Raw genomic sequence first — 24814 nt, forward strand, 5'->3', positions numbered from 1 at the left:
AAAATAAAAATAAAAAATAAAAATAAAAATAATAAAAATTAAAAATAATAAAAAATTAAAAAATTAAAAATTAAAAATAATAAAAATAATAATAAAAAATAAAAATAATAATAAAAATAAAAATTAAAATAAAAATTAAAAATAATAAATTTTTAAAATAAAAATAATAAAAAATAAAAAATAGTAAAAATAATAAAAAATTAAAAATAATAAAAATAAAAATAATAAAAAAATTTAAAAAATGATAAAAATTTAAAAAAGAAAAAATTTAAAAAAGTAAAAAAATTAAAAAAATCATAAAAAAATAATAAAAACAATCCAACGTCTCCGAGGTGTCCCAGAAATTCCTGGCAAAATCGGTTTTGCCGAGTCAGCCAGACGAAACGGGCAGCGACGTTTTCGGGGGGTCGGGGCCCCATGAAGAGGAACCTTCGGCCGCCCCGCGCCGCCTGTGCCGCTTCCTGCGAGGTCATCGGTGACGACGAGTTCGCTTTCGGTTCCGAATTGCGACGACGGGGACCCTAAGGGAGCCCCCCACGACCGATGGGGACCCCCCCTGACCATGGGGACCCCCAACAACCATGGGGACCCCAAGGGACCCCACCCCCCCCACCCCCCGGCCATGGGGACACCTGGATCACAGCCCGGGATCTGCGTCACAGTGATGTCAGCACACGCCCCCCCACCCCACCCCCCTGGCCCGCTGCCCCCCCCCCCCCCGGGTCTGGCCTTGGGGGAGGAGGGGGAGGGGCGCTGCCAAAGCTCGTGGAAACACCGCCCCCCCCCATGAGTTAACGGAGGGGGAGGGGCAGGAAGGGGACACCCCTCCCCCCCCACCCGGGCCCCTCCCACGCGTGTCCCCCCTCCCCCCCCCCCATGCGGGGTCCCCCCCCCCACCCGATGGGGGGGTTGGGTGGGTGCGGGGTCCCGATGTCGTCCCCGATGTCCCCTCCCCCCTCCCCCCCCCAACCTGGTTCCCTCCGGGCGGGGGGGGGGAGGGCGGGGGGGGGGGGGGGGGCGGGGGGGGGGGGGCCGAATTCCACTTCCGCGCGCGCGCGGGTCAAAAACGTGGGTGCCCGGGGGGGCAAAGGCTGCGGAGCGCTGCGTGGTACGGGGAACGGGGTTTCACGCGTGACATGGCGTGACGTGTGGCGTGACGTGGCGTGGGGGGAGCGGGGAAGGGGGGGGTTGGGTCGCGCGCGGCCTCGCGAGCTCTTGGGGGGGGGGAGGGGGGGGGTTGTGGGGGCCCCGCGTGGAGCACACGTGGAGCGGGGCGAGTGTTGTGACGTAGGGAGAAGAGGGGCTCTCTTAGTGACGTAAGGGCTTGGGGGTCCCGCAGGTTTTGGGGGGGTCCCGGGGTGTCTGGGGGGGTTTGGGGGTTCCGGGGGTTTCCCCGGGGGGGGGGTGGGGTTTGGGGGTTCCCCACGGCTTTGGGGGTCCGCAGGGTTTGGGGGGGGGTCCCCCCGAGATTTGGGGGGGGTCCCCAGATTTGGGGGTCCTCGGGGGTCCCTGAGGGATTTGGGGGTCCCCGGGGATTGGGGGTCCTGGGGGGTTTTGGGGGTCCCCGGGGTGACCCCAGGTTTGGGGGTTCTGGGGAGTTTGGGGGGGTCCCCAAGTGTTTGGGGATCCCTGAGGTTTGGGGGTTCCCCAGGATTTGGGGGTCTCTGGGTGGGGGGTGTGTCCCTGGATTTGGGGGTCCCTGGGTTCGCCAGGCTTTGGGGGTCCCCATTTTGGGGGGGGGGGGATGTCCAGGACTCTCTGGATTTGGGGGTGCCTGGAGGGGGGTTCCCAGGTTTGGGGGAGGTCCCCAGGTTTGGGAGTGCTGAGGGGGGGGTCCCCAGGTTTGGGGGGGGGGTCCTCAGGTTTGGGGGTCCCCTCTCACCCTCTCTCCCCCCCCCTTTTCCCCCCCCCAGATGCAGGTGCTGCGGTTCTATGTGCGGCCGGGCCCCCCCGAGCAGGTGGGGGGTGCTGGGGGGGCCCCCCTGGGGCTGGGATTGGGGTCCCCCCTGCGGGTGGCCCGAGCCGTGGAACCGGGGGTCACCGCTGTCACCTGCGAGCTCTGCTACTACCTGGCCTGGGACGGTACGGGGGGGTTTGGGGGGGCTCGGGGGGGTTTTGGGGGGCACGGGGATGTGGGGGGACACGGGGGGGATGGGGCATGGGGGGGCACGGGGGACACGGGGGGTGGGGAGGGTGTGGGGGGGCACGGGGGACGTGGGGGGGTCATGGGCTTTGGGGGGTCTTGGAGGGATGGGGGGGCAGTGGGGGTTTTGGGGGGCAGGGGGGTGTTGGGGGGCGTCAGGGGGCTATTTGGGGTGGGGGTGGATGGGGGGTCCCAGCGTTTGGGGTGCGCAGGGGAGGACCCCCCCGACGCGGAGGAAAGCCGGATCCTGCGCTGGGTCTTGGGGTCCCCCCTGGGGCAGGGGGAGGAGGTGGCCCCCCAAAGTTTCCTGCGCCCCCACGGCCCCCACCTGCTGCTGGAGATCGGGCCCAAGTACGGCGGGGGGGGGTCCTATGGGTGCTGGGGGGGGTCATGAGGGGGGTCCTAATGGGGGGTCCTGGGGGAGGGGGGTCCCATGGGTGCTGGGGGTGTCCTGAGAGGGGGTTCTGGGGGGGGAGGTCCCATGGGTGCTGGGGGGATCAAGAGGGGGGGTCCTGGGGGAGGGGGGTCCCATGGGTGCTGGAGGGGTCCTGAGGGGGGGTCCTGGGGGAGGGGGGTCCCATGGGTGCTGGGGGGGTCCCGATGGGGGGTCCTGGGGGGGGGGTCCCATGGGTGCTGGGGGGGTCTTGAGGGGGGGTTCTGGGGGAGGGGGCTCCCATGGGTGCTGGGGGGTCCCATGGGTGCTGGGGGGGTCCCGATGGGGGGGTCCTGGGGGGGGTCCCATGGGGGCTGGGTGCCTCGTGGGGCGCTGGAGGTGCCTGGTGAGGGGGTCCCATGGGTGCCCTGTGGGGTCCCGTGGGTGCTGAGGGTGCCCTGTGGGTGCTGAGGGTCCCGTGGGTGCCGCAGGCTGGGGGTCTGCACGGCCGCCTCCACCAACGCCGTCTCCCTCTGCCGGGCGGCCGGGCTGGGCCGGGTGCAGCGAGTGGAGCGATCCCGGCGCCTCCTGCTCCAGGTGGGGGGCACGGGGGGGGACATGGGGGGGCACGGGGGGGTACCGGGGTCATGGGGGGGCACTGGGGGCACGGGGGGGCACTGGGAACATAGGGGGGCATGGGGGGAGCACCAGGGGGGCACGGGGGGGGCACTGGGGGGGGGGGCAGCTGGGATCATGGGGGGGCACGGGGGGGACACTGGGGACATGGGGGGGCACCAGGGTCATGGGGGGGGGGGGCAGTGTCCCCAGGGGTCCTGCTGTCCCCGGGGGGTCCCCCTATCCCTGGCTGTCCTGAGGTCCCCAGGGGTCCCTGTGTCCCTGGGAGGGTCACCCGGTGCCCCCCTATCTGGGGGTGTCCCCACGGGGGGGGGGGTGTCCCTCCCCCCAGGGCCAGGCCAGGGGGGTGACACGGGGCCATCTCTGTGTGTCCCCCCCCCCAGTTCGAGGGGCAGCCGTCGCGGGGGGCAGCGGAGCGGCTGGGGCGGGCGCTGCGGGACCCCATGACGGAGCAGCTGTACCCCGAGCCGCTGGCCACCTTCGAGGTGCCCGTGCGCCCCGTCCCCGTCACCACCATCGACGTCCTGCGGGGCGGCCCCCCCGCCCTGGAGCAGGCCGACCGCGAGCTGGGTAGGGGTTGGGGGGGGGACATGGGGGGGGACATGGAGAACGTGGAGAACATGGGGATGTGGGTCACAGAGATGTGGGGACATGGGGGGGACATGGGACGTGGTGGGATGTGGGGACATGGAGAACGTGGGGACATGGAGAACATGGGTCACAGAGATGTGGGGACATGGATCATGGGGACATGGAGGACATGGGTCACAGAGATGTGGGGACATGGGGGGGACATGGAGAACGTGGAGAACATGGGGATGTGGGTCACAGCGATGTGGGGACATGGGGGGGACATGGGACGTGGTGGGATGTGGGACGTGGGGACATGGAGAACGTGGGGACATGGAGGACATGGGTCACAGAGATGTGGGGACATGGCGGGGACATGGAGAACATGGGGACATGGGTCACAGAGATGTGGGGACATGGGGACATGGGACATGGTGGGGGGATGTGGGAGGTGGGGACATGGAGGACATGGGGACATGGGTCACAGATGTGGGGACATGGGGACATGGGACATGGTGGGGGGATGTGGGAGGTGGGGACATGGAGGACATGGGGACATGAGATGGGTCACAGGGATCTGGGGACATGGAGGACATGAGGACATGGGTCATGGGAACATAGAGGACAAGGGACTTGGGGACAAGGGGACATGGAGAACATTGGGGACATGGGTCACAGGGATCTGAGGACATGGGACATGGGTCATGGGGACATGGAGAATATGGAGGACATGGGGACATGGGTCACAGGGATCTGGGGACATGGGTCATGGGAACATGGAGGACAAGGGACTTGGGGACAAGGGGTCATGGGGACATGGAGGACATGGGGACATGGGTGACAGGGACCTGTGGACATGGGGACACTTGGGGACAAAGGGTCATGGGAACACGGGTTGTCTCTGAGTGTGGGTTGAGGGACCTGAGGGGACACTTGGGGGGACATGGGGGGGGGGGTCCGGGGGTCCCTGGAGACCCTTGGGGACAGTGGTGTCCCCCCCAGGCCTGGCCTTCGACCCCTGGGACGTGCAGTACTACACCCGGCTCTTCCGCACCGCCGGCCGCAACCCCACCTCGGTGGAGGCCTTCGACCTGGCCCAGTCCAACAGGTGCCGGGGCTCCCCAAACCCCCTGGGCCCCCCCAAATCCTCCAGACACCCCCAAAACCCCCTGGGCCCCCCCCCAAACCCTGTGCCCCCCCCCCAAATCTTCCAGACACCCCCAAACCCCCTGGGTCCCCAAAACCCCCCAGACACCCCCAAATCCCCAGAGCCCCCTTGAGCCCCCCAACCCTCCTCCACCTCCCTGGAGCCCCCCAAAATCCCTCTGACACCCCCCCCCCAAACTCCCCAGACCCCCTTGAGCTCCCCTGGTCCCCATTGATGCCACCACCATGACCACATCCCCATGTCCCCTCGTTGGTGTCACCACCATGACCACGTCCCCATTGATGCCAGCACCATGACCATGTCCCCATTGACACCACCCCCCACAACCATGTCCCCATGTCCCCCCCATTGATGTCACCACCATGACCACGTCCCCATGTCCCCCTATTGTTGTCACCCCCATGACCATGGTCTCCACGTCCCCATTGATGCCACCACCATGACCATGTCCCTGTGTCCCTCACTGACACCCTCACCATGACTGTGTTCCCCCCCCCGGTGATGCTGCCCCCCATGACTGTGTCTCCATGTCCCCAGCGAGCACAGCCGCCACTGGTTCTTCAAGGGGCGGCTGGTGGTGGACGGGCAGGAGGAGCCGCAGTCGCTCTTCCAGAGCATCATGGGAACCCAGAGCTCCAGCAACCCCAACAACGTCATCAAGTTCTCCGACAACAGCAGGTGGGGCCCATGGGTGCCCCATGGCGTCAAGGCCAGGGGTCTCTGGGGTGGCTGTCACCCATGGGTTACCATGGCAGGGAGGTTGGGGCGAGGGTCCCGTGAGCCATCGGTGATGATAGCTTCAAGGTTCAGGGATCCCATCACCCATGGGTGACCATGGCAGGGAGGTTGGTGGGATCCCGTCACCCATGGGTGATGATGGCTTCCAAGTTCAGGGGTCCCATCACCCATGGGTGACCATGGCAGGGAAGTTTGGGATCCCATCACCCATGGGTGACCTTGACATGAAGGTTGGTGGGATCCCGTCACCCATGGGTGATGATGGCTTCCAAGTTCAGGGGTCCCATCACCCATGGGTGACCATGACCCGGAGGTTGGTGGGACCCCCATCACCCATGGGTGACCATGGCAGGGAGGTTGGGCATCCCATCACCTATGGGTGACCATGACCTGGAGGTTTGGGATCCCATCACCCATGGGTGACCTTGACATGAAGGTTGGGTGTCCCATCACCCACGGGTGCCTGTGCCTCGCCGCGTGCCCAGGCTCCGGCGGGGTGGGTGGCGACGCGTCCCCCCTGTCCCCTCAGCGCCATCCGGGGGGTTCCGGTGACGACCCTGTGGCCGCGGGACCCGGCCGAGCCGAGTTCTTTTGAGAAGAGGACGACCATCCGGCACGTCATCTTCACCGCCGAGACCCACAACTTCCCCACGGGTCAGTGGGGCTGGGGAGGGGGGGTGGGGTGGGGCTTGAAGAGTGGGCGTGTCCTAACATGACCCCCCCCCCCCCCAAAAGCTGTGGCCCCCTTCAGCGGGGCGACCACGGGGACGGGGGGCCGGATCCGGGACGTGCAGTGCACCGGCCGCGGCGCCCACGTCATCGCCGGCACCGCCGGCTACAGCTTCGGCAACCTGCTCATCCCCGGTGAGACCTGCCCCCCCAAACCCGGGGACCCCCCTGCCCCCCAACCTGGGGACGCCCCCCCCAAACCCCCCGGGGACCCCCCAAACCCCCCAGGGATCTTCCAACCCCCCCCCCCCCCAGACTCCCCCAATACCCCTGGGACCCCCCTAATCCCACCAGGTCCCTGGGCAACCCCCCTCCCCCAGGACCCCCCCCAAACCTCCCTCTGGGACCCCCAAACTCCTGAGACCCCCCCAATCCCCCAAACGTGCTCAGGACCCCCCCCAAACCCTGCCAGGAACCCCAACACCCCATGGGACCCCCCCAAAACCCCTGCCTGGGAGCCCTTAACCCCTGGAATCCCCCCCAGATCCCTTAGACCCCCCCAAACTCCCCAGGACCCCCCCAGACCTCACTGAGCCCCCCCAAAACTGCCCAGGACCCCCCCAAACCTCACTGAGCCCCCCCAAACTCCCCCCAAACCTCACTGAACCCCCCCCAAAACTGCCCAGGACCCCCCCCCCAAACCTCGGGTCCCCCCCACCCCTGGGACCTCCCCCCCCAGACGTCACCCCCCCCCCCAGGCTATGAGCTGCCCTGGGAAGACGGGGCGCAGCCGTACCCCAAATCCTTCGCCCGCCCCCTGGAAATCGCCATCGGGGCCAGCGACGGCGCCAGCGACTACGGCAACAAATTTGGGGAGCCCGTGCTGGCTGGTGAGTGGGGACCCCTCTGGGGACCTTTGGTGACCCCCCCCAGGGACATTCAGGGACACCCAAAGATCTCCATGGTCTTGGGGACACCCCAATGGGCACCCCAAGGTCATTGTGAGACCTTCCAAAGATCTCCATGGTCTTGAGGAACCCTGGGGACACCCCATTGGGCACCCCAAGGTCATTTTGGGACCTTCCAAAGATCTCCATGGTCTTGAGGAACCCTGGGGACACCCCATTGGGCACCCCAAGGTCATTTTTGGGACCTTCCAAAGATCTCCATGGCCTTGGGGCCCCCTGGGAACACCTGAAGAACGTGGGACACTTGGGGACCCCCAGGGACATTCAGGGACTCTCAAGGGACACTCAAAGACCTCCATGGTCTTGGGAACTACTGGGGACCCTTGGGGACCCCAGGGAAATTTGAGGACCCCAGGGCTGTTTGGGGACCCTCTAGAGACACTCAAAGACCTCCATGGTCTTGGGGACCCTCGGGGACCCTTGGGGACCCCCTGCTGCCTTGCAGACCCCAAGGACATTTGGAGACCTTCCAAAGATCTCCATGGCCTTGGGGACCCTTGGGGACCCCCTGCTGCCTTGTGGACCCCAAGGACATTTGGAGACCTTCCAAAGATCTCCATGACCTTGGGGACTCTCGGGGACCCTCAGGGACAACCCATAACTTTGAGGACCTCAAGAAATTTTGGGGACCTTCCAAAGATCTCCAAGATCTTGGGACCCCCCCACCCCGGGGACCCCCTCCCTGTTGCCTTGGGGATCTCTGGGGACATTTGGAGACCCTCTAAGTGACACCCAAAGACCTCCAACGCCTTGGGGTGACCCCCGGGTGGGTTGGGGGGGGGTGGCGGATGTTTTTGGGGTGCAGGGGGGGAGGGATGACGCCTTGAGGTGTCCCCAGGTTTCGCCCGCTCCTTCGGGCAGGTGCTGCCGGGGGGGCAGCGGCGGGAGTGGATCAAACCCATCATGTTCAGCGGTGGCATCGGCGCCATCGAGGACGACCACGTCCGTAAGGAGCCCCCCGAACCCGGTGAGACCCCCCGGAATGACACCCCCCCCCCCCCACCATGGGATTCCCCCCCAAATCCCTATGGGAACCCCAAATCCCCGTGGGAACCCCCTGGGACCCCCAAATCCCTGTGGGACCCCCAAATCCCCATGGGACCCCCCTTCGGGACCCCCGAGTCCCCATGGGAACCCCAAATCACCCTGGGACCCCCAAGTCCCCATGGGAACCCCCTTGGGACCCCCGAATCCCCATGGGAACCCCAACTCCCAATGGGAACCCCCTGGGACCCCCAAATCCCCATGGGACCCCCCCCCCAGGACCCCCGAATCCCTGTGGGACCCCCAAATCCCCATGGGAACCCCCTGGGACCCCCAAATCCCCATGGGACCCCCCCCCCAGGACCCCCGAATCCCTGTGGGACCCCCAAATCCCCATGGGAACCCCAAATCCCCATGGGAATCCCCCCCCCCAGGACCCCAAATCCCCATGGGAACCCCCTCGGGACCCCCAAATCCCCATGGGAACCCCAAATCCCCATGGGAATCCCCCCCCCAGGACCCCAAATCCCCATGGGAAACCCCTCCAGGACCCCTGAATCCCCGTGGGACCCCCAGATCCTCCTCCCTCACCCATGGGACCCCCAATCCCCCCCTCCATGGGACCCCCAATTCTCCCCCACCCCTGGGATCCCCAAACTCCCCTAGGACCCCAAAACCCCCACCCCTCACCCATGGGACCCCCAAATCCCCCCTCCCCCTCCTTCATGGGACCCCCAAACTCCGTGGGGACCCCCAAATCCTCACCCATGGGACCACCAAACCTCCCTGGGACCCCCAAATCCCCCCTCCCACCCATGGGACCCCCAAACTCCCTGGGGACCCCCAAATCCTCACCCATGGGACCTCCAAACCTCCCTGGGACCCCCAAATCCCCCCTCCCACCCATGGGACCCCCAAATCCCCCCCCTTGGGACCCCCAAATCCTCCCCCCTCACCCATGGGACCCCCAATCTTCCCCCATGGGACCCCCAAACTCCCTGGGGACCCCCAAATCCCCCCCTCACCCATGGGACCCCCAATCTTCCCCCATGGGACCCCCAAATCCCCCCTCCCCCTCCTTCATGGGACCCCCAAATCCTTCCCCATGGGACCCCCAAACTCCCTTGGGACCCCCAAACCCCCCCTCCCCTCACCCATGGGACCCCCAAATCCTCCCCCTTGGGACCCCCAAATCCTCCCCCCTCACCCATGGGACCCCCAAATCCTTCCCCCATGGGACCCCCAAACTCCCTTGGGACCCCCAAATCCCCCCTCCCCCTCCTCCATGGGACCCCCAATCCTCCCCCTTCACCCATGGGACCCCCAATCTCCCCTGGGACCCCCAAACACCCCCACCCATGGGACCCCCAAACTCCCATGGGACCCCTAAATCCCCCCCCCCCAGGGATGCTGGTGGTGAAAGTGGGGGGCCCCGTGTACCGCATCGGCGTCGGGGGGGGGGGCCGCCTCCTCCATCCAGGTAAGGGGGTTCCCTTGGGGGGGGGGGGGGGGTGTGGGGGGGTGTTTGGGGGGGGTCCATGTGTGTCTGTCCCCGTCCCCCCCCCCCCCCCCAGGTGCAGGGGGACAACGCGGAGGAGCGGGACGCGGGGGCGGTGCAACGGGGGGACCCCGAAATGGAGCAGAAGATGAACCGGGTGCTGCGGGGGTGCATCGAGAGCGGGGGGGGGAACCCCATCTGCAGCATCCACGACCAGGGGGCTGGCGGCAACGGTAAAGGGGGGGGGGGGGAATTTTGGGGGGGCACGGGGGGGCTGGCGGCAACGGTAAAGGGGGGGGAATTTTGGGGGGATGGGGGGGACATGGGGGGGATGCAGGGGGATGGGGGGCACTGGGGGGGCATGGGGGGGGACACGGGGACACAGGGGGATGGGGGGGCACGGGGGGGGGCATGGGGTGGGGGGGGTCCCCCCAATATCCCCGTCCCGCCATCCCCAGGGAACGTCCTGAAGGAGCTCAGCGAGCCGGCGGGTGCCGTCATCTACGCCAGCCGCTTCCAGGTACGGGGGGACCCCCCCTATGGGACCCCCCCCACCCATGGGACCCCCCCCCAGTGTCTCCCCCTGCCCCCCCCCCCCCCCCCCCCCAATGTCCCCCCGTGCCCGTGTCGCCACCCCCCCCGTGCCCCCTTTGTCCCCCCAGCACCCCCCCATGCCCCCCCAGTCCCCCCCCCCGTGTCCCTCCCAATGTCCCCCCATGTCACCCCCCCCCCCCCCCCATGCCCCCTTTGTCCCCCTGGTCTCTCTGCCCCCCTGTCCCCCCACGTGCCCCCCCCAATGTCCCCCCATGCCCCCCACCTGGTGTCCCCCTCATCCCCCCGTGCCCCCCCCTTTGTCCCCCCATCCCCCCCTCGTCCCCCCCCCATGCCCGTGTCACCCCCCCTCACCCCCCCGTGCCCCCTTTGTCCCCCTGTCCCCTCCCTGTGCCCCCCCAATGTCCCCCCATGCCCCCCACCTGGTGTCCCCCTCATCCCCCCAGTGCCCCCCTCCTTTCCCCTCCCTCGTCCCCCCCTCGTCCCCCCCTTGTCACCCCCCCCCCGGTGACACGTGTGGGGCAGCGGGGGGACCCAACGCTGAGCGTGCTGGAGCTGTGGGGCGCCGAGTACCAGGAGTCCAACGCGCTGCTGGTGCGACCGCCCCGGCTGGGGCTGCTGCGGCGTCTGGCCGCCCGCGAGCGCTGTCCCCTCTGCGTGGTGGGGACCGTCACCGGGGACGGGCGGGTAAGGGGGCGGCGGGGGGTGGACGTGGGGGAGGTGGGGAGGTGGGGGACAAGGGGGGTGTGGGGTGGTGGGGAGGTGGGGACGTGGGATGTGGAGGTGGGGACGTAGGGATGTGGGGACTTGGGGACATGGGACGTGGGTCGTGGGGACGTGGGGATGTGGGGATGTGGGGACTTGGGGATGTGAGGACATGGGATGTGGGTCATGGGGACGTGGGGACATGGGGATGTGGGGATTTGGGGACATGGGTCATGGGGACGTGGGGACGTGGGGACATGAGGACCTGGGACGTGGGTCATGGGGATGTGGGGACTTGGGGACATGAGGACATGGGTCACAGGGACGTGGGGATGTGGGGACTTGGGGATGTGAGGACATGGGATGTGGGTCATGGGGATGTGGGGACATGGGTCATGGGGACATGGGGATGTGGGGACGTGGGGATGTGGGGACGTGGGGATGTGAGGACATGGGACACATGGATCAGGACATGGGAATGGACAGGGACATGGGGAACACCATGGGGACATGGGGATGTGGGGACTTGGGGACATGAAGACATGGGACGTGGGTCATGGGGACGTGGGGACATGGGATGTGGGGATCTGGGGACTTGGGGACCTGAGGACGTGGGACATGGGTCATGGGGTCGTGGGGACATGAGGACCTGGGACATGGGTCATGGGGATATGGAGATGTGAGGACTTGGGGATGTGAGGACATGGGACGTGGGTCATGGGGACATGGGGTCACGGGGACATGGGGATGTGGGGGCTTGGGGACATGAGGACATGGGATGTGGGTCATGGGGATGTGGGGATCTGGGGACTTGGGGACATGGGATGTAGGTCATGGGGACGTGTGGATGTGGGGGTGTGGGGACTTGGGGACATGAGGACATGGGACGTGGGTCATGGGGACATGGGGACATGTGGATGTGGGGGTGTGGGGACTTGGGGACATGAGGACATGGGACGTGGGTCATGGGGACATAGAGACGTGGGGATGTGGGGACATGGGACATGGGGGACATGGATCAGGACGTGGGAATGGACAGGGACATGGGGAACACCATGGGGACATGGGGATGTGGGGACTTGGGGACATGAAGACATGGGACGTGGGTCATGGGGACGTGGGGACATGGGATGTGGGGATCTGGGGACTTGGGGACCTGAGGACATGGGATGTGGGTCATGGGGTTGTGGGGACATGAGGACCTGGGACATGGGTCATGGGGACATGGAGATGTGAGGACTTGGGGATGTGAGGACATGGGACGTGGGTCATGGGGACATGGGGTCACGGGGACATGGGGATGTGGGGGCTTGGGGACATGAGGACATGGGATGTGGGTCATGGGGACATAGGGACGAGGGATGTGGGGACATGGGACATGGGGGACATGGATCAGGACGTGGGAATGGACAGGGACATGGGGAACACCATGGGGACATGGGGATGTGGGGACTTGGGGACATGAGGACATGGGACATGGGTCATGGGGACATGGGGACACAGGACAGGGATGCAGGGACATGGTGGACACCATAGGGATGTGGGGACCTGGGGGACGTGGGGACATGGGGATGCAAAGACATGGGGGACACTGTGGGGACTTGGGGTCCTGGGGGTGTGGGGACATGGTGACACATGGGGACATGGGGGGACGTTGGTCCATGGGGCCAGGACACGGTGACCTGGAGGGACCTGAGGAGATTGGGGGACACGGGGGGGTCCTGGGGGTGGCTTTTGGGGGTCTCTGTTGGGCAAAAGGGGGTTTGAGGGGGGGCCTGGGGTCCTTTTGGGGTCCCTAGGGACCAGGAAGGCTCCTGGGGGGCAGTTTGGGGGTGCCCCAGCCCCACTGACCCCCCCACCCACCAGATCGTGCTGGTGGATGACCTGGAGGCGCCGGTGCCCGAGGGGGGGTCCCACGAGGGGCTGCCCACCCCCGTCAACCTGGAGCTCGAGTGGGTGCTGGGCAAGATGCCCCGCAAGGTGAGGTGGGGGGGGCTTGTGGTCACCCCAGGGGTGGGACCTGAGGGACCCCCCTGTTGGGAATGGGGACCCTCCCAGTTGGGAGTGGAGATACCCAATGGAGATGGGGACCACCGTGATGGTGGGGACCACCCAATGGGGATCCCCTAGTGGGGATGGGGACCCCCAATGGGGATGGGGACCCTCCCAGTTGGGAGTGGAGACACCCAATGGAGATGGGGACCACCGTGATGGTGGGGACACCCCAATGGGGATGCCCCAGTTGGGAATGGGGACCTCCAACAGGGATGGGGACCCCCAACAGGGATGGGGACCTCCATGATGATGGGGACCACCCAATGGGGATCCCCTAGTGGGGATGGGGACCCCCCTGTTGGGAATGGGGACCCCCATGATGATGGGGACCCCTCAGTGGGGATGGGGACACGTTGGTTGGGAATGAGGACAACCGACAGGGATGGGGACCCACATGGCGATGGACACCCCCCCCAGTTGGGACCACCCAATGGGTATGGTGACACCCCAGTTGGCAATGGGGACCCCCGTGATGATGGGGACACTCCAATGGGAATGGGACACTCCTCAGTGGTGATGGGGACCACCACGATGATGGGGACACCCAATGGGGATGGGGACCACCATGATGATGGGGACCACCCAGTGGTCATGGAGACACCCCAGTTGGGAATGGGGGACACGCAACGGGGATGGGGACCACCACGATGATGGGGACCACCCAGTGGTCATGGAGACACCCCGGTTGGGAATGGGGGACACGCAACGGGGATGGGGACCCATGTGGTGATGGGACCCCCCGTGCCCCCCAGGAGTTCGTGCTGCAGCGGGTGGCCCCCACCCTGCGCCCGCTGGCGCTGCCCCCGGGGCTGTCGGTGCGGCAGGCGCTGGAACGGGTCCTGCGGCTCCCGGCCGTGGCCAGCAAGCGCTACCTCACCAACAAGGTACCTGCGTCCCACCGCGTCCCACCACGTCCCACCGCGTCCCCAACCCTGGCCGGGGGCCCTGCTGGGACCCCTGTGCCTGCATCCCTGGTGGCCATGGTCCCCTCTGTGTCCCCAATCTACTTGGTGACCACGGTCCCCTCCACGTTCCCAACCTGCTTGGTGACCATGGTCCCTTCCGTGTCCCCAATCTACTTGGTGACCACGGTCCCCTCCACGTTCCCAACCTGCTTGGTGGCCATGGTCTCCTCCGTGTCCCCAATCTACTTGGTGACCACGGTCCCCTCCATGTTCCCAACCTGCTTGGTGACCATGGTCTCCTCCGTGTCCCCAACTTACTTGGTGACCACGGTCCCCTCCATGTTCCCAACCTGCTTGGTGACCATGGTCCCCTCCGTGTCCCCAACCTACTTGGTGACCACGGTCCCCTCCATGTTCCCAACCTGCTTGGTGACCATGGTCCCCTCCGTGTCCCCAACCTACTTGGTGACCACGGTCCCCTCCACGTTCCCAATCTCTTCCGTGTCCCCAACCCACCAAGTGGCCGCGGTCTTCTCCATGTCCCCAGTCCCCTCCGTGTCACCAATCCCCTGATGCTCCTCCCATTGTGTCCGTGTCCTCCATCTGTCCCACTCCGTGTCCCTCCATGACATGTCCCACTCCGTGTCCCACTCCTTGTCCCCCCCAGTCAATGCCACTCCTTGGGAGATGTCCCAGCCCATGTCCCTGTCCCCCCAGGATGTGTCCCATCCATGTCCCCCACATGTCCCAACCCTGTCCCCACCCCAAACCTGTCCCCGTGGCCACCTCCCAGCCCACGTCCCCCGCTGACGCCGCTGTCCCCGTGGCAGGTGGACCGCTCGGTGACGGGGCTGGTGGCCCAGCAGCAGTGCGTGGGGCCCCTGCACACGCCGTTGGCCGACGTGGCTGTGGTGGCCCTGTCCCATTTCGACACGGTGGGGGCGGCCACGGCGCTGGGCGAGCAACCCATCAAGGGTCTGCTGGATCCGGCCGCCGGCGCCCGCCTGGCCCTCACCGAGGCCCTCACCAACCTCGTCTTTGCCCGCGTCACCGATCTCCGCGTGAGTACCGCGTCACCGCGCCGATGTCACGACGTGGCCGTGGGGTGGCCACGGGAGCAGCGACGTGACTTTGGTATGGCCATGGGATGGTCGTGCCATGGGGGACGTGCCACCACCAGGGCAAGGTCATGGTTATGGGATGGCCGTGGCATGGGGGACATGCCACCACCAGGACAAGGTCATGGCATGGCTACAGGAGCAATGACGTGGTTGTGGCATGGTTATGGGATGGCTGTGCCATGAGGAACATGCCACCACCATGACAAGGCCATGATGTGGCTACAGGAGTGATGACATGGTCACGGCATGGTTATGGGATGGCCGTGCCATGAGGAACATGCCACCACCACAGCAAGGCCATGATGTGGCTACAGGAGCGATGGTGTGGTCACGGCATGGTTATGGGATGGCCGTGGCATGGGGGACATGCTACTGCCAGGGCAAGGTCATGGTTATGGGATAGCTGTGCCATGAGGAACATGCCACCACCACAACAAGGCCATGATGTGGCTACAGGAGCGATGGCGTGGTCGTGGCATGGTTATGGGATGGCCGTGGCATGGGGGACATTCCACCACCAGGACAAGGTCATGGCATGGCTACAGGAGCAATGACGTGGTCGTGGCATGGTTATGGGATGGCTGTGGCATGGTTATGGGATGACCGTGCCATGAGGAACATGCCACCACCACGACAAGGCCATGATGTGGCTACAGGAGTGATGACATGGTCACGGCATGGTTACGGGATGGCCGTGGCATGGGGGACATGCCACCACCAGGACAAGGTCATGGCATGGCTACAGGAGCAATGACATGGTCGTGGCATGGTTATGGGATGGCCGTGGCATGGGGGACATGCCACCACCAGGACAAGGTCATGGCATGGCTACAGGAGCAATGACGTGGTCGTGGCATGGTTATGGGATGGCCGTGGCATGGGGGACATGCCACCACCACAGCACAGCCACGCCATGGCTATGGGAGCAATGACACGGTCACGGCACAGCTACGGGATGGCCACACCATAGTCTAGTTGCTGTGTCACAGCCAAGCAGATCATGGCGTGGCCATGTCCATGCTGTGGTCATAGAGGACCACCATGGTGCAGCCACAGCACGGTCAAGGGGGACCATGACATGGCCATGACATGGCCAAGGGGGACCATGGTGGGACCAAGGGATGGCCATGGAGGACCACGGCATGGCTGTGGCATGTCCATAGGGGACCACCATGGTGTGGCCACAGCACGACCAAAGGGGTCCATGGCATGGCCATAGAGGACCACCATGGTGTGGCCACAGCATGACCAAAGGAGTCCATGGCGGGACCAAGGGATGGCCATGGAGGACCACCACAGTGTGGCCACAGCACGACCAAAGGGGTCCATGGCATGGCCATGGCATGGCCATAGAGGACCACCATGGTGTGGCCACAGCACGGCCAAGGGGCACCATGGTGGGACCAAGGGATGGCCATGGAGGACCATGGCATGGCCGTGGTATGGCCATAGGGGACCACCATGGTGTGGCCACAGCATGGCCAAGGGGGACCATGGCACAGGGTGCTCACCACAGCCGCAGGGCCATGTCATTGTCACACCAGGGCCATGCCATGGCTACAGGGGCCACGGTAGGGTCACATCCCGGGCATGGGAGCCACCAAGACCACGTCATTGCCACGGGAGCCAAGCTATTGTCACCAGGGCCACGTCATGGTCACAGGGGCCGTGACGCAACCACGGGCACCTTGTCATGTCCACGCCGTGGTCGTTGAGACCACCACGGCCATGGGGTGGGAGGTCTTGGGGGAGGTCGGGGGCTACCAGGGGGCAACTGGAGAGGTTGAGGGTGGTAGGAGGAGGCTGGGACACGCAGAGGCTCTGACCTCCTCCCCCGTCCCATGTCCTTTTGTGTCCCCCATGTCTCCGTTGTCCCCAGGACGTGAAGTGCTCGGGGAACTGGATGTGGGGGGCAAAGACAGGGGCGGAAGGTGGGGCGCTGGTGACGGCATGCGAGGGGCTGGTGGGTCTCCTGCACCGCTTGGGCGTGGCCATCGATGGGGGCAAGGACTCGCTCAGCATGGCCGCCCGCGTCGGCACCGAGACCGTCCTGGCGCCCGGTGAGTCCCGCTACCGGGGTGTGGGTGGTGGGTGCTGCTGGGGTCACGGGTGCTACGGGCCACCGTCGTGATGGAGGAACCCATGGGTGCTACCACCGTCATGGTGGGTCATGGGGTTGCAACGGCACCAGGACTTGTGGGTGATGGGTGCCACCACCGCAGTGTTGTGACCCATGGGTGCCATCAACACCCAACCCCCCCGGCCGTGGGTGCCCCACTGTCACCCCCTGCGGTGACCCCCGGCCCCCTGGTGACCCCCTGTGACCTCTTGACCCCTGCCCAGGCACCCTGGTGGTCTCAGCCTACGCCGTCTGCCCTGACATCACGGCCACCGTCACCCCTGACCTCAAGTGTCCTGATGGCAAAGGTCGGTGACCCCGCGGGGTTTTGGGGGGCCCCCATGGAGGTTTTGGGGGGCCCTGGGGGGGGTTTGGGGGGTCCTCAGGGAGCCATGCCCACCCCATGGAGGTTTTGGGGTACCCCATGGAGGTTTTGGGGGGCTACCATGGAGCCATGCCCACCCCATGGAGGTTTTGGGGTGCCCTGGAGGGTTTTGGGGGGCCCCCATGGAGCCAGACCCAGCCTGTGGAGGTTTTGGGGTGCCCTGGAGGATTTTGGGGGGCCCTCATGGAGCCATGCCCACCCCATGGAGGTTTTGGGGTACCCCATGGAGGTTTTGGGGTGCCCTGGAGGATTTTGGGGGGCTACCATGGAGCCATGCCCACCCCATGGAGGTTTTGGGGTGCCCTGGGGGGTTTTGGGGGGTCTTCAGGGAGCCAGACCCACCCCATGGAGGTTTTGGGGTAGCCTGGGGGGGTTTTGGGGGACCCCATGGAGCCAGACCCACCCCATGGAGGTTTTGGGGTACCCCATGGAGGTTTTGGGGGGCTACCAGCGAGCCATGCCCACCCCATGGAGGTTTTGGGGTACCCTGGGGGGGTTTTGGGGGGCTACCATGGAGCCACACCCACCCCATGGAGGTTTTGGGGTACCCTGGGGGGGGTTTTGGGGGCCCCCATGGAGCCAGACCCAGCCCGTGGAGGTTTTGGGGTGCTCTGGAGGATTTTGGGGGGCCCTCATGGAGCCATGCCCACCCCATGGAGGTTTTGGGGTGCCCTGGGAGGTTTTTGGGGGCCCCCATGGAGCCATGCCCACCCCATGGAGGTTTTGGGGTACGCTGGGGGGGTTTTGGGGGGCTACCATGGAGCCATGCCCACCCCATGGAGGTTTTGGGGTGCCCTGGAGGGTTTTTGGGGGCCCCCATGGAGCCATGCCCACCCCATGGAGGTTTTGGGGTACCCTGGGCGTGGGTTGGGATCCCTGGGTGCATTTTGGGGTGCTTTGGGTACCTTTGGGGTGCTGTACCCCCCCCATGGATTTTGGGGTCCCCCAGGATCCCTACTGTGATCCCTGTGGAGTTTTGGGGTGCTTGTGGGGGGGTCAGGACCCTCCATGGATTTTGGGGTGTCCAGGAGGGTTTTAGTGCAACCAAGGAGATGGTGACACCTTGGGTGAAGCTGGGGACAATTTTGGGGTGCTGTGACCCCCCCCCATGGATTTTGGGGTCCCCCAGGAGCCCTACTGTGGGTGCAGCTGAACCCGGGGCGACACCGTTTGGGGGGCAGCGCCCTGGCCCAGGTCTTCTCGCAGTTGGGGGACGCCTGCCCCGACCTGGAGGACCCCGGGGTGCTCGACGCTGCCTTCCGCGTCACCCAGCGCCTCATCGAAGGTGGGTGCTGGGGGGGGGGGGGGGGGGGGGGACCCCCCAAGATTTGGGGGCGGACCATGGAGGGGGTGGGGGGGGTGGAGATGGGAGAAAAGGGGAGTCTGGGGGGGGGGATTTAGGGTGCTGGGGGGGGGATTGGGGTGCAATGGGGAGATTTGGGGTGCAGGGGGTTGGGGTGAAGGGATTTGGGGTGCAATGGGGAGATTTGGGGTGCAGTGGGGGTTTTGGGGTGCAGTGCGGGGATTTGGGGTGCAGGGGGGAGATTTGGGGTGCGGGGGGGTCGGGGCGAAGGGTTTTGGGGTGCAATGGAGGGGTTTGGGGTGCAGGAGGGAGAATTGGGGTGCGGGGGGGTTGGGGTGAATGGATTTGGGGTGCAGAGGGAGATTTGGGGTGCAGGGGGTTGGGGTGAAGGGTTTTGGGGTGCAATGCGGGGATTTGGGGTGCAGGAGGGAGATTTGGGGTGCAGGGGGTTGGGGTGAAGGGATTTGGGGTGCAATGGGGAGATTTGGGGTGCAGGAGGGAGAATTGGGGGTGTATGGATGAAGGGGGTTTTGGGGTGCAATGGGGGGATTTGGGGTGCAGGGGGTTGGGGTGAAGGGTTTTGGGGTGCAGGGGGAGAATTGGGGTGCAGGGGGTTGGGGTGCAGGGATTTGGGGTGCAATGGGGAGATTTGGGGTGCAGAGGGGAGATTTGGGGTGGGGGGTATGGATGAAGGGGGTTTTGGGGTGCAGTGCGGGGATTTGGGGTGCAGGAGGGAGACTTGGGGTGGGGGGGGTCGGGGCGAAGGGTTTTGGGGTGCAATGGAGAGATTCGGGGTGCGGCGGGGGGTTTTGGGTTTCGGCGAGTATTTGGGGGGCGCGTGCAGGGTGCGGGGTTCCGGGGGGGGGGGTTATTCGGGGTGCCGGGGGCGGGGCCTGACGCGGGTGCCCCCCACCCACCCACCTCGCCGCAGAGCGGGTGCTGAGCGCGGGCCACGACGTGAGCGACGGGGGGCTGCTGGGCTGCCTGCTGGAGATGGCCATGGCCGGCAACTGCGGTCTCCAGGCGGACGTGGCCACCGTCCCCCCCGATGCCACCCGTGAGTCACTGCCACCCCCGACCCCTGCGACACCCCTGCGACACCCCACCCCACCTCGGGGAACCCCCTCCAGGACCTTCATATCTTGGGGAACCCCCCCACCGGAGAACCCCCGGGGAACCATCACCTCTGTGTCCCACCTCCCGTGGTCAAACTTCTGTGTCCTATGTTCTCCTGTCCCCCATGTCCAGGTGTCCCACGTCCTCCTGTGCCCATGTCCTCATGTCCCCATCTCCTCGTGTCCTCATGTCCTCCATGTCCCCCATGTCCTCATGTCCCCATGTCCTCATGTTCTCATGTCCCCATGTCCCCATGTCCCCATCTCCTCATGTCCTCATGTCCTCATGTCCCCATCTCCTCATCTCCTCGTGTCCTCATGTTCTCATGTCCCCATGTCCCCATGTCCCATGTCCCCACATCCTCATGTTCTCATGTTCTCATGTCCCCATGTTCCCATGTCCCTCATGTTCTCGTGTCCTCATGTTCTCATATCCCCATGTCCCCATGTCCTCATGTTCTCATGTGCCCATGTCCCATGTCCCCCATGTCCCCCATGTCCCTCATGTCCCCATGTCCTCATGTTCTTATGTCCCCATGTTCCCATGTCCCTCACGTCCCTATGTCCTCATGTCCCCATGTCCCCATGTCCTCATGTTCTCATGTGTCCATGTCCCATGTCCCCTGTGTCCCATGTCCCCATGTCCCTCATGTCCCTATGTCTCCATGTTCCCATGTCCCTCACGTCCCCATGTCCTCATGTTCTTATGTCCCCATGTTCCCATGTCCCTCACGTCCCCATGTCTCCATGTTCCCATGTCCCCATGTCCTCATGTTCTCATGTCCTCATGTCCCATGTCCAATGTCCCCCATGTCCCCCATGTCCCCCATGTCCCCATGTCCCCACATCCCTCATCCCCATGTCCCCATGTCCCCCATGTCCCCATGTTCCCATGTCCCTCACATCCCCATGTCCCCACATCCCCTGTCCCCAACGTCCCCACGTGCCCATGTCCCCATCATCCCATGCCCCGTATCTGACGTCCCACATCACCATCTTCCACCCCCGTGTCCCTCGTCCCCTCAGCGCTGGCCGTGCTGTTTGCCGAGGAGCCGGGGCTGGTGCTGGAGGTGCCGGTGGGCACCAGCGTGGACATCTGCCGCCGCTACCAGGAGGCCGGCGTGCGCTGCGTCCCCATCGGTCACAGCGGCCCCTACGGGCCCGACGCCACGGTGAGGGACATGGGGACGCGAGGGGTGGCAGGGGGCTGGTCCTGTGGGCACGGGAGGTGACCGAGGATGTGGACCTGCAGATGTGTCCCCATGGTGTCCTGGTGGCCGTGGCCCCGTGGCTGTGTCCCCATGGTGGTGTGGTGGGACAGGAGGTGGCCATGGCCGTGTCCCCATGGCTGTGTCCCCATGGCCGTGTCCCAATCATGTTATGGTGGGACAGGAGGTGGCCATGGCTGTGTCCCCATGGCTGTGTCCCCATGGCCGTGTCCCAATCATGTTATGGTGGGACAGGAGGTGGCCATGGCTGTGTCCCCATGGCTGTGTCCCCATGGCCGTGTCCCAATCATGTTGTGGTGGGACAGGAGGTGGCCATGGCTGTGTTCCCGCGGTGTCATGGTGGGACAGGAGATGGCAATGGCCATGTCCCCATGGCCGTGTCCCCATGGCTGTCCCCCCATCATGGTGGGACAGGAGGTGGCCATGGCTGTGTCCCTGTGTCCCACTGCAAATGTGGATGGCAGTGGGTATAGTGATGGCCATGGTGGCCACGTCCCCATGTCCCTCACCATCCCCATGTTCCCATGGCAGGTGTGGCTGGTGGTGGCCCCGTCCCCATGTCCCTCACCATCCCCGTGTTCCCATGGCAGGTTGAGGTGGTGGTGGCCACGTCCCCATGTCCCTCACCATCCCCGTGTTCCCATGGCAGGTTGAGGTGGTGGCGGCCACGTCCCCATGTCCCTCACCATCCCCGTGTTCCCATGGCAGGTTGAGGTGGTGGTGGCCACATCCCCATGTCCCTCACCATCCCCATGTTCCCATGGCAGGTTGAGGTGGTGGTGGCCCCGTCCCCATGTCCCTCACCATCCCCATGTTCCCATGGCAGGTTGAGGTGGTGGTGGCCACGTCCCCATGTCCCTCACCATCCCCGTGTTCCCATGGCAGGTTGAGGTGGTGGTGGCCCCGTCCCCATGTCCCTCACCATCCCCGTGTTCCCATGGCAGGTTGAGGTGGTGGTGGCCCCGTCCCCATGTCCCTCACCATCCCCATGTTCCCATGGCAGGTGTGGCTGGTGGTGGCCCCGTCCCCATGTCCCTCACCATCCCCGTGTTCCCATGGCAGGTTGAGGTGGTGGTGGCCCCGTCCCCATGTCCCTCACCATCCCCGTGTTCCCATGGCAGGTTGAGGTGGTGGTGGCCACGTCCCCATGTCCCTCACCATCCCCATGTCCCCATGGCAGGTTGAGGTGGTGGTGGCCGGCACGTCCGTGCTGTCCGAGCCCGTGGGTGACCTGCGGGCGGTCTGGGAGGAGACCAGCTTCCGGCTGGAGCGGGAGCAGGCGGCCGTGGACTGTGTGGCCCAGGAGGAGGCCGGGCTGCGCCGGCGCCAAGGACCTACCTTCAACCTCACCTTCGACCCCCTCGAGGAGCTCCCCCTGCTCCAGCACATGGGTGAGGGAATGAGGGGGACATGGGAGGACGTGGGACATGGGGGTCATGGAGGTCTGGGTGGCCATGGGGGGCTGGGAGGACATGGGGGGGGGGCTGGGGGATCATGGGGGGCCATGGGGCCATGGAGGTCTGGGAAGACATGGGGGGCTGGGAGGTCTGGGAGGTCATAGGGGTCTTGGGGGTCATGGAGGTCTGGGAAGATGTGGGGTTCTTGGGGGTCATGGGGGTCTGGGTGGCCGTGGGGGTCTTGGAGGTCATGGGGTCATGGAGGTCTGGGAAAACATGGAGATCTGGGGGATCACGGGGGTCTTGGGAATCGTGGAGGTCTGGGAAGAGATGAGGGTCTGGAGGATCATGGGGGTCATGGAGGTCATGGGGGTCTGAGGGATCATCAGGGTCTTGGAGGTCTGGGAAGAGATGAGGGTCTGGGGGATCATGGGGGTCATGGAGGTCATGGGGGTCTGAGGGATCATCAGGGTCTTGGGGGTCATGGAGGTCTGGATGGCCGTGGGGGTCTTGGAGGTCTTGGCATCATGGGGGTCTGGGAAGAGATGAGGGTCTGGGGGATCATGGAGGTCATGGAGGTCTGAAGGATCATCAGGGTCTTGGAGGTCATGGAGGTCTGGGAAGACATGGGGGGCTGGGAGGTCATAGGGGTCTTGGGGGTCATGGGGGTCTGGGAAGACGTGGGGTTCTTGGGGGTCATGGAGGTCTGGATGGCCGTGGGGGTCTTGGAGGTCATGGGGTCATGGAGGTCTGGGAAGAGATGAGGGTCTGGGGGATCATGGAGGTCATGGGGGTGTGAGGGATCATCAAGGTCTTGGAGGTCTGGGAAGACACGGGGGGCTGGGAGATCATGTGGGGACAGGGGGTCATGGGGGTCATGGGGCGGGGGTGTCCATGGGGTGGGGGTGTCCATGGGGCGGGGGTGTCCATGGGTGTCCATGGGGCGGGAGTGACCCTGGTGTCCCCAGAGCTGCCGGGGCCGCGGGTGGCCGTGCTGCGGGAGGAGGGCAGCAACGGGGACCGGGAGATGGCGGCCGCCTTCGTCATGGCCGGCTTCCAGGTGAGGGGCCGGGCTCCGGGTCTGTGTCCCCCCCCGTGTCCCCCCCCGTGTCCCCCCCCGTGTCCCCCCCATGTGTCACCACCCCCCCCCCTCCCCCATGTCTGGGGGTCCCAGGCGCCCCGGGGGGGCATTGTCCCCTCCCCCGTGTCCCCTCCTGGTATCCCCCCCATGTCCCCCCCGTTTTTTGTCCCCCCACACCATGTCCCCCTCCGTGTCCCCCCCCCATGTCCCCCCCATGTCCCCCCCTTATGTCCCCCCCGATGTCCCCCCCATGTCCTCCCATCTCCCCCCATGTCCACCCACATCCCCCCCATGTTCCTCCCCACGCCCCCAATGTCCCCCCCATGTCCCCCCCTTCTCCCCCCATGTCCCCTCGTGCCCCCCCATGTCCCCCCCCATTTCCCCCATGTCCCTCCCCCAATGTCCCCCTGTGTCCCCCCACATCCCCTGCTACGTCCCCCCCATGTCCCCCCCATGTCCCTCCCCACACCCCCCCAATGTCCCTCCCCATGTCCCCCCCTTGTCCCCCCCCATGTTCGCCCATGTCCTCCTGTGCCCCCTATGTCCCCCCCATGTCCCCCCCCAAGTCCCCCCTGTGTCCCCCCATGTCCCCCCCGTGTCCCCCCCACTTCCCCCCATGCCCCCCCCATTTCCCCCCATGTCCCCCCTTGTCCCCCCCATGTCCCCCCATGTCCCCCCACATCCCCCCATTTCCCCCCACGTCCCCCCTTGTCCCCCCCATGTCCCCCCCCCATGTCCCCCCGTGCCCCCCCATGTCCCCCCCCCACGCCCCCCCCATTCCCGATGTTGGGGTGTCCCCAGGTGTGGGACGTCACCACGCAGGACCTGTCCTCGGGCTCTGCCACCCTCGACGGTTTTCGGGGGCTCGTCTTTGTGGGGGGGTTCAGCTACGCCGACGTCCTCGGCTCCGCCAAGGGTGAGAATTTGGGGGACCCCCTGCCCCCCATTTCACACCAGGGGCGGTTTTGGGGGGGTCCCCAGGGGGCTCCGTACCCCGACATGGGCTGGTTTGGGGGGGGGGACACCCCTGCGGGGTTTGAGGATCCTGGGTAAGGTTGGGTTTGGGGTGCCCCAGGTTTTGGGGTGCCCCTAGTTCAGGG

General features: G+C 65.4%; 1 protein-coding gene across 1 annotated transcript in view; it reads left to right on the top strand.

Moving 5' to 3' along the window:
• The first annotated feature begins 1034 nt into the window (after positions 1 to 1034).
• The window catches only part of LOC129197906 (phosphoribosylformylglycinamidine synthase-like), a 30816-nt gene continuing 7036 nt past the window's right edge, over positions 1035 to 24814 (top strand). The window contains 27 exon segments of the mRNA XM_054806715.1: positions 1035 to 1108; positions 1914 to 2082; positions 2356 to 2494; positions 3008 to 3113; positions 3536 to 3722; positions 4725 to 4830; positions 5428 to 5568; positions 6158 to 6282; positions 6364 to 6492; positions 7056 to 7187; positions 8104 to 8232; positions 9655 to 9701; positions 9703 to 9729; positions 9824 to 9980; positions 10206 to 10267; positions 10825 to 10986; positions 12871 to 12984; positions 13812 to 13943; positions 14795 to 15025; positions 16965 to 17145; positions 17429 to 17512; positions 18719 to 18874; positions 19824 to 19949; positions 21034 to 21179; positions 22417 to 22627; positions 23602 to 23693; positions 24516 to 24630. Coding sequence (XP_054662690.1) covers positions 1914 to 2082; positions 2356 to 2494; positions 3008 to 3113; positions 3536 to 3722; positions 4725 to 4830; positions 5428 to 5568; positions 6158 to 6282; positions 6364 to 6492; positions 7056 to 7187; positions 8104 to 8232; positions 9655 to 9701; positions 9703 to 9729; positions 9824 to 9980; positions 10206 to 10267; positions 10825 to 10986; positions 12871 to 12984; positions 13812 to 13943; positions 14795 to 15025; positions 16965 to 17145; positions 17429 to 17512; positions 18719 to 18874; positions 19824 to 19949; positions 21034 to 21179; positions 22417 to 22627; positions 23602 to 23693; positions 24516 to 24630 — 3406 coding nt within the window. The 5' untranslated portion in view covers positions 1035 to 1108.

This window comes from Grus americana, chromosome 30 (assembly GCF_028858705.1).
Source record: "Grus americana isolate bGruAme1 chromosome 30, bGruAme1.mat, whole genome shotgun sequence".
Classification (NCBI taxonomy): Eukaryota; Metazoa; Chordata; class Aves; order Gruiformes; family Gruidae; genus Grus; species Grus americana.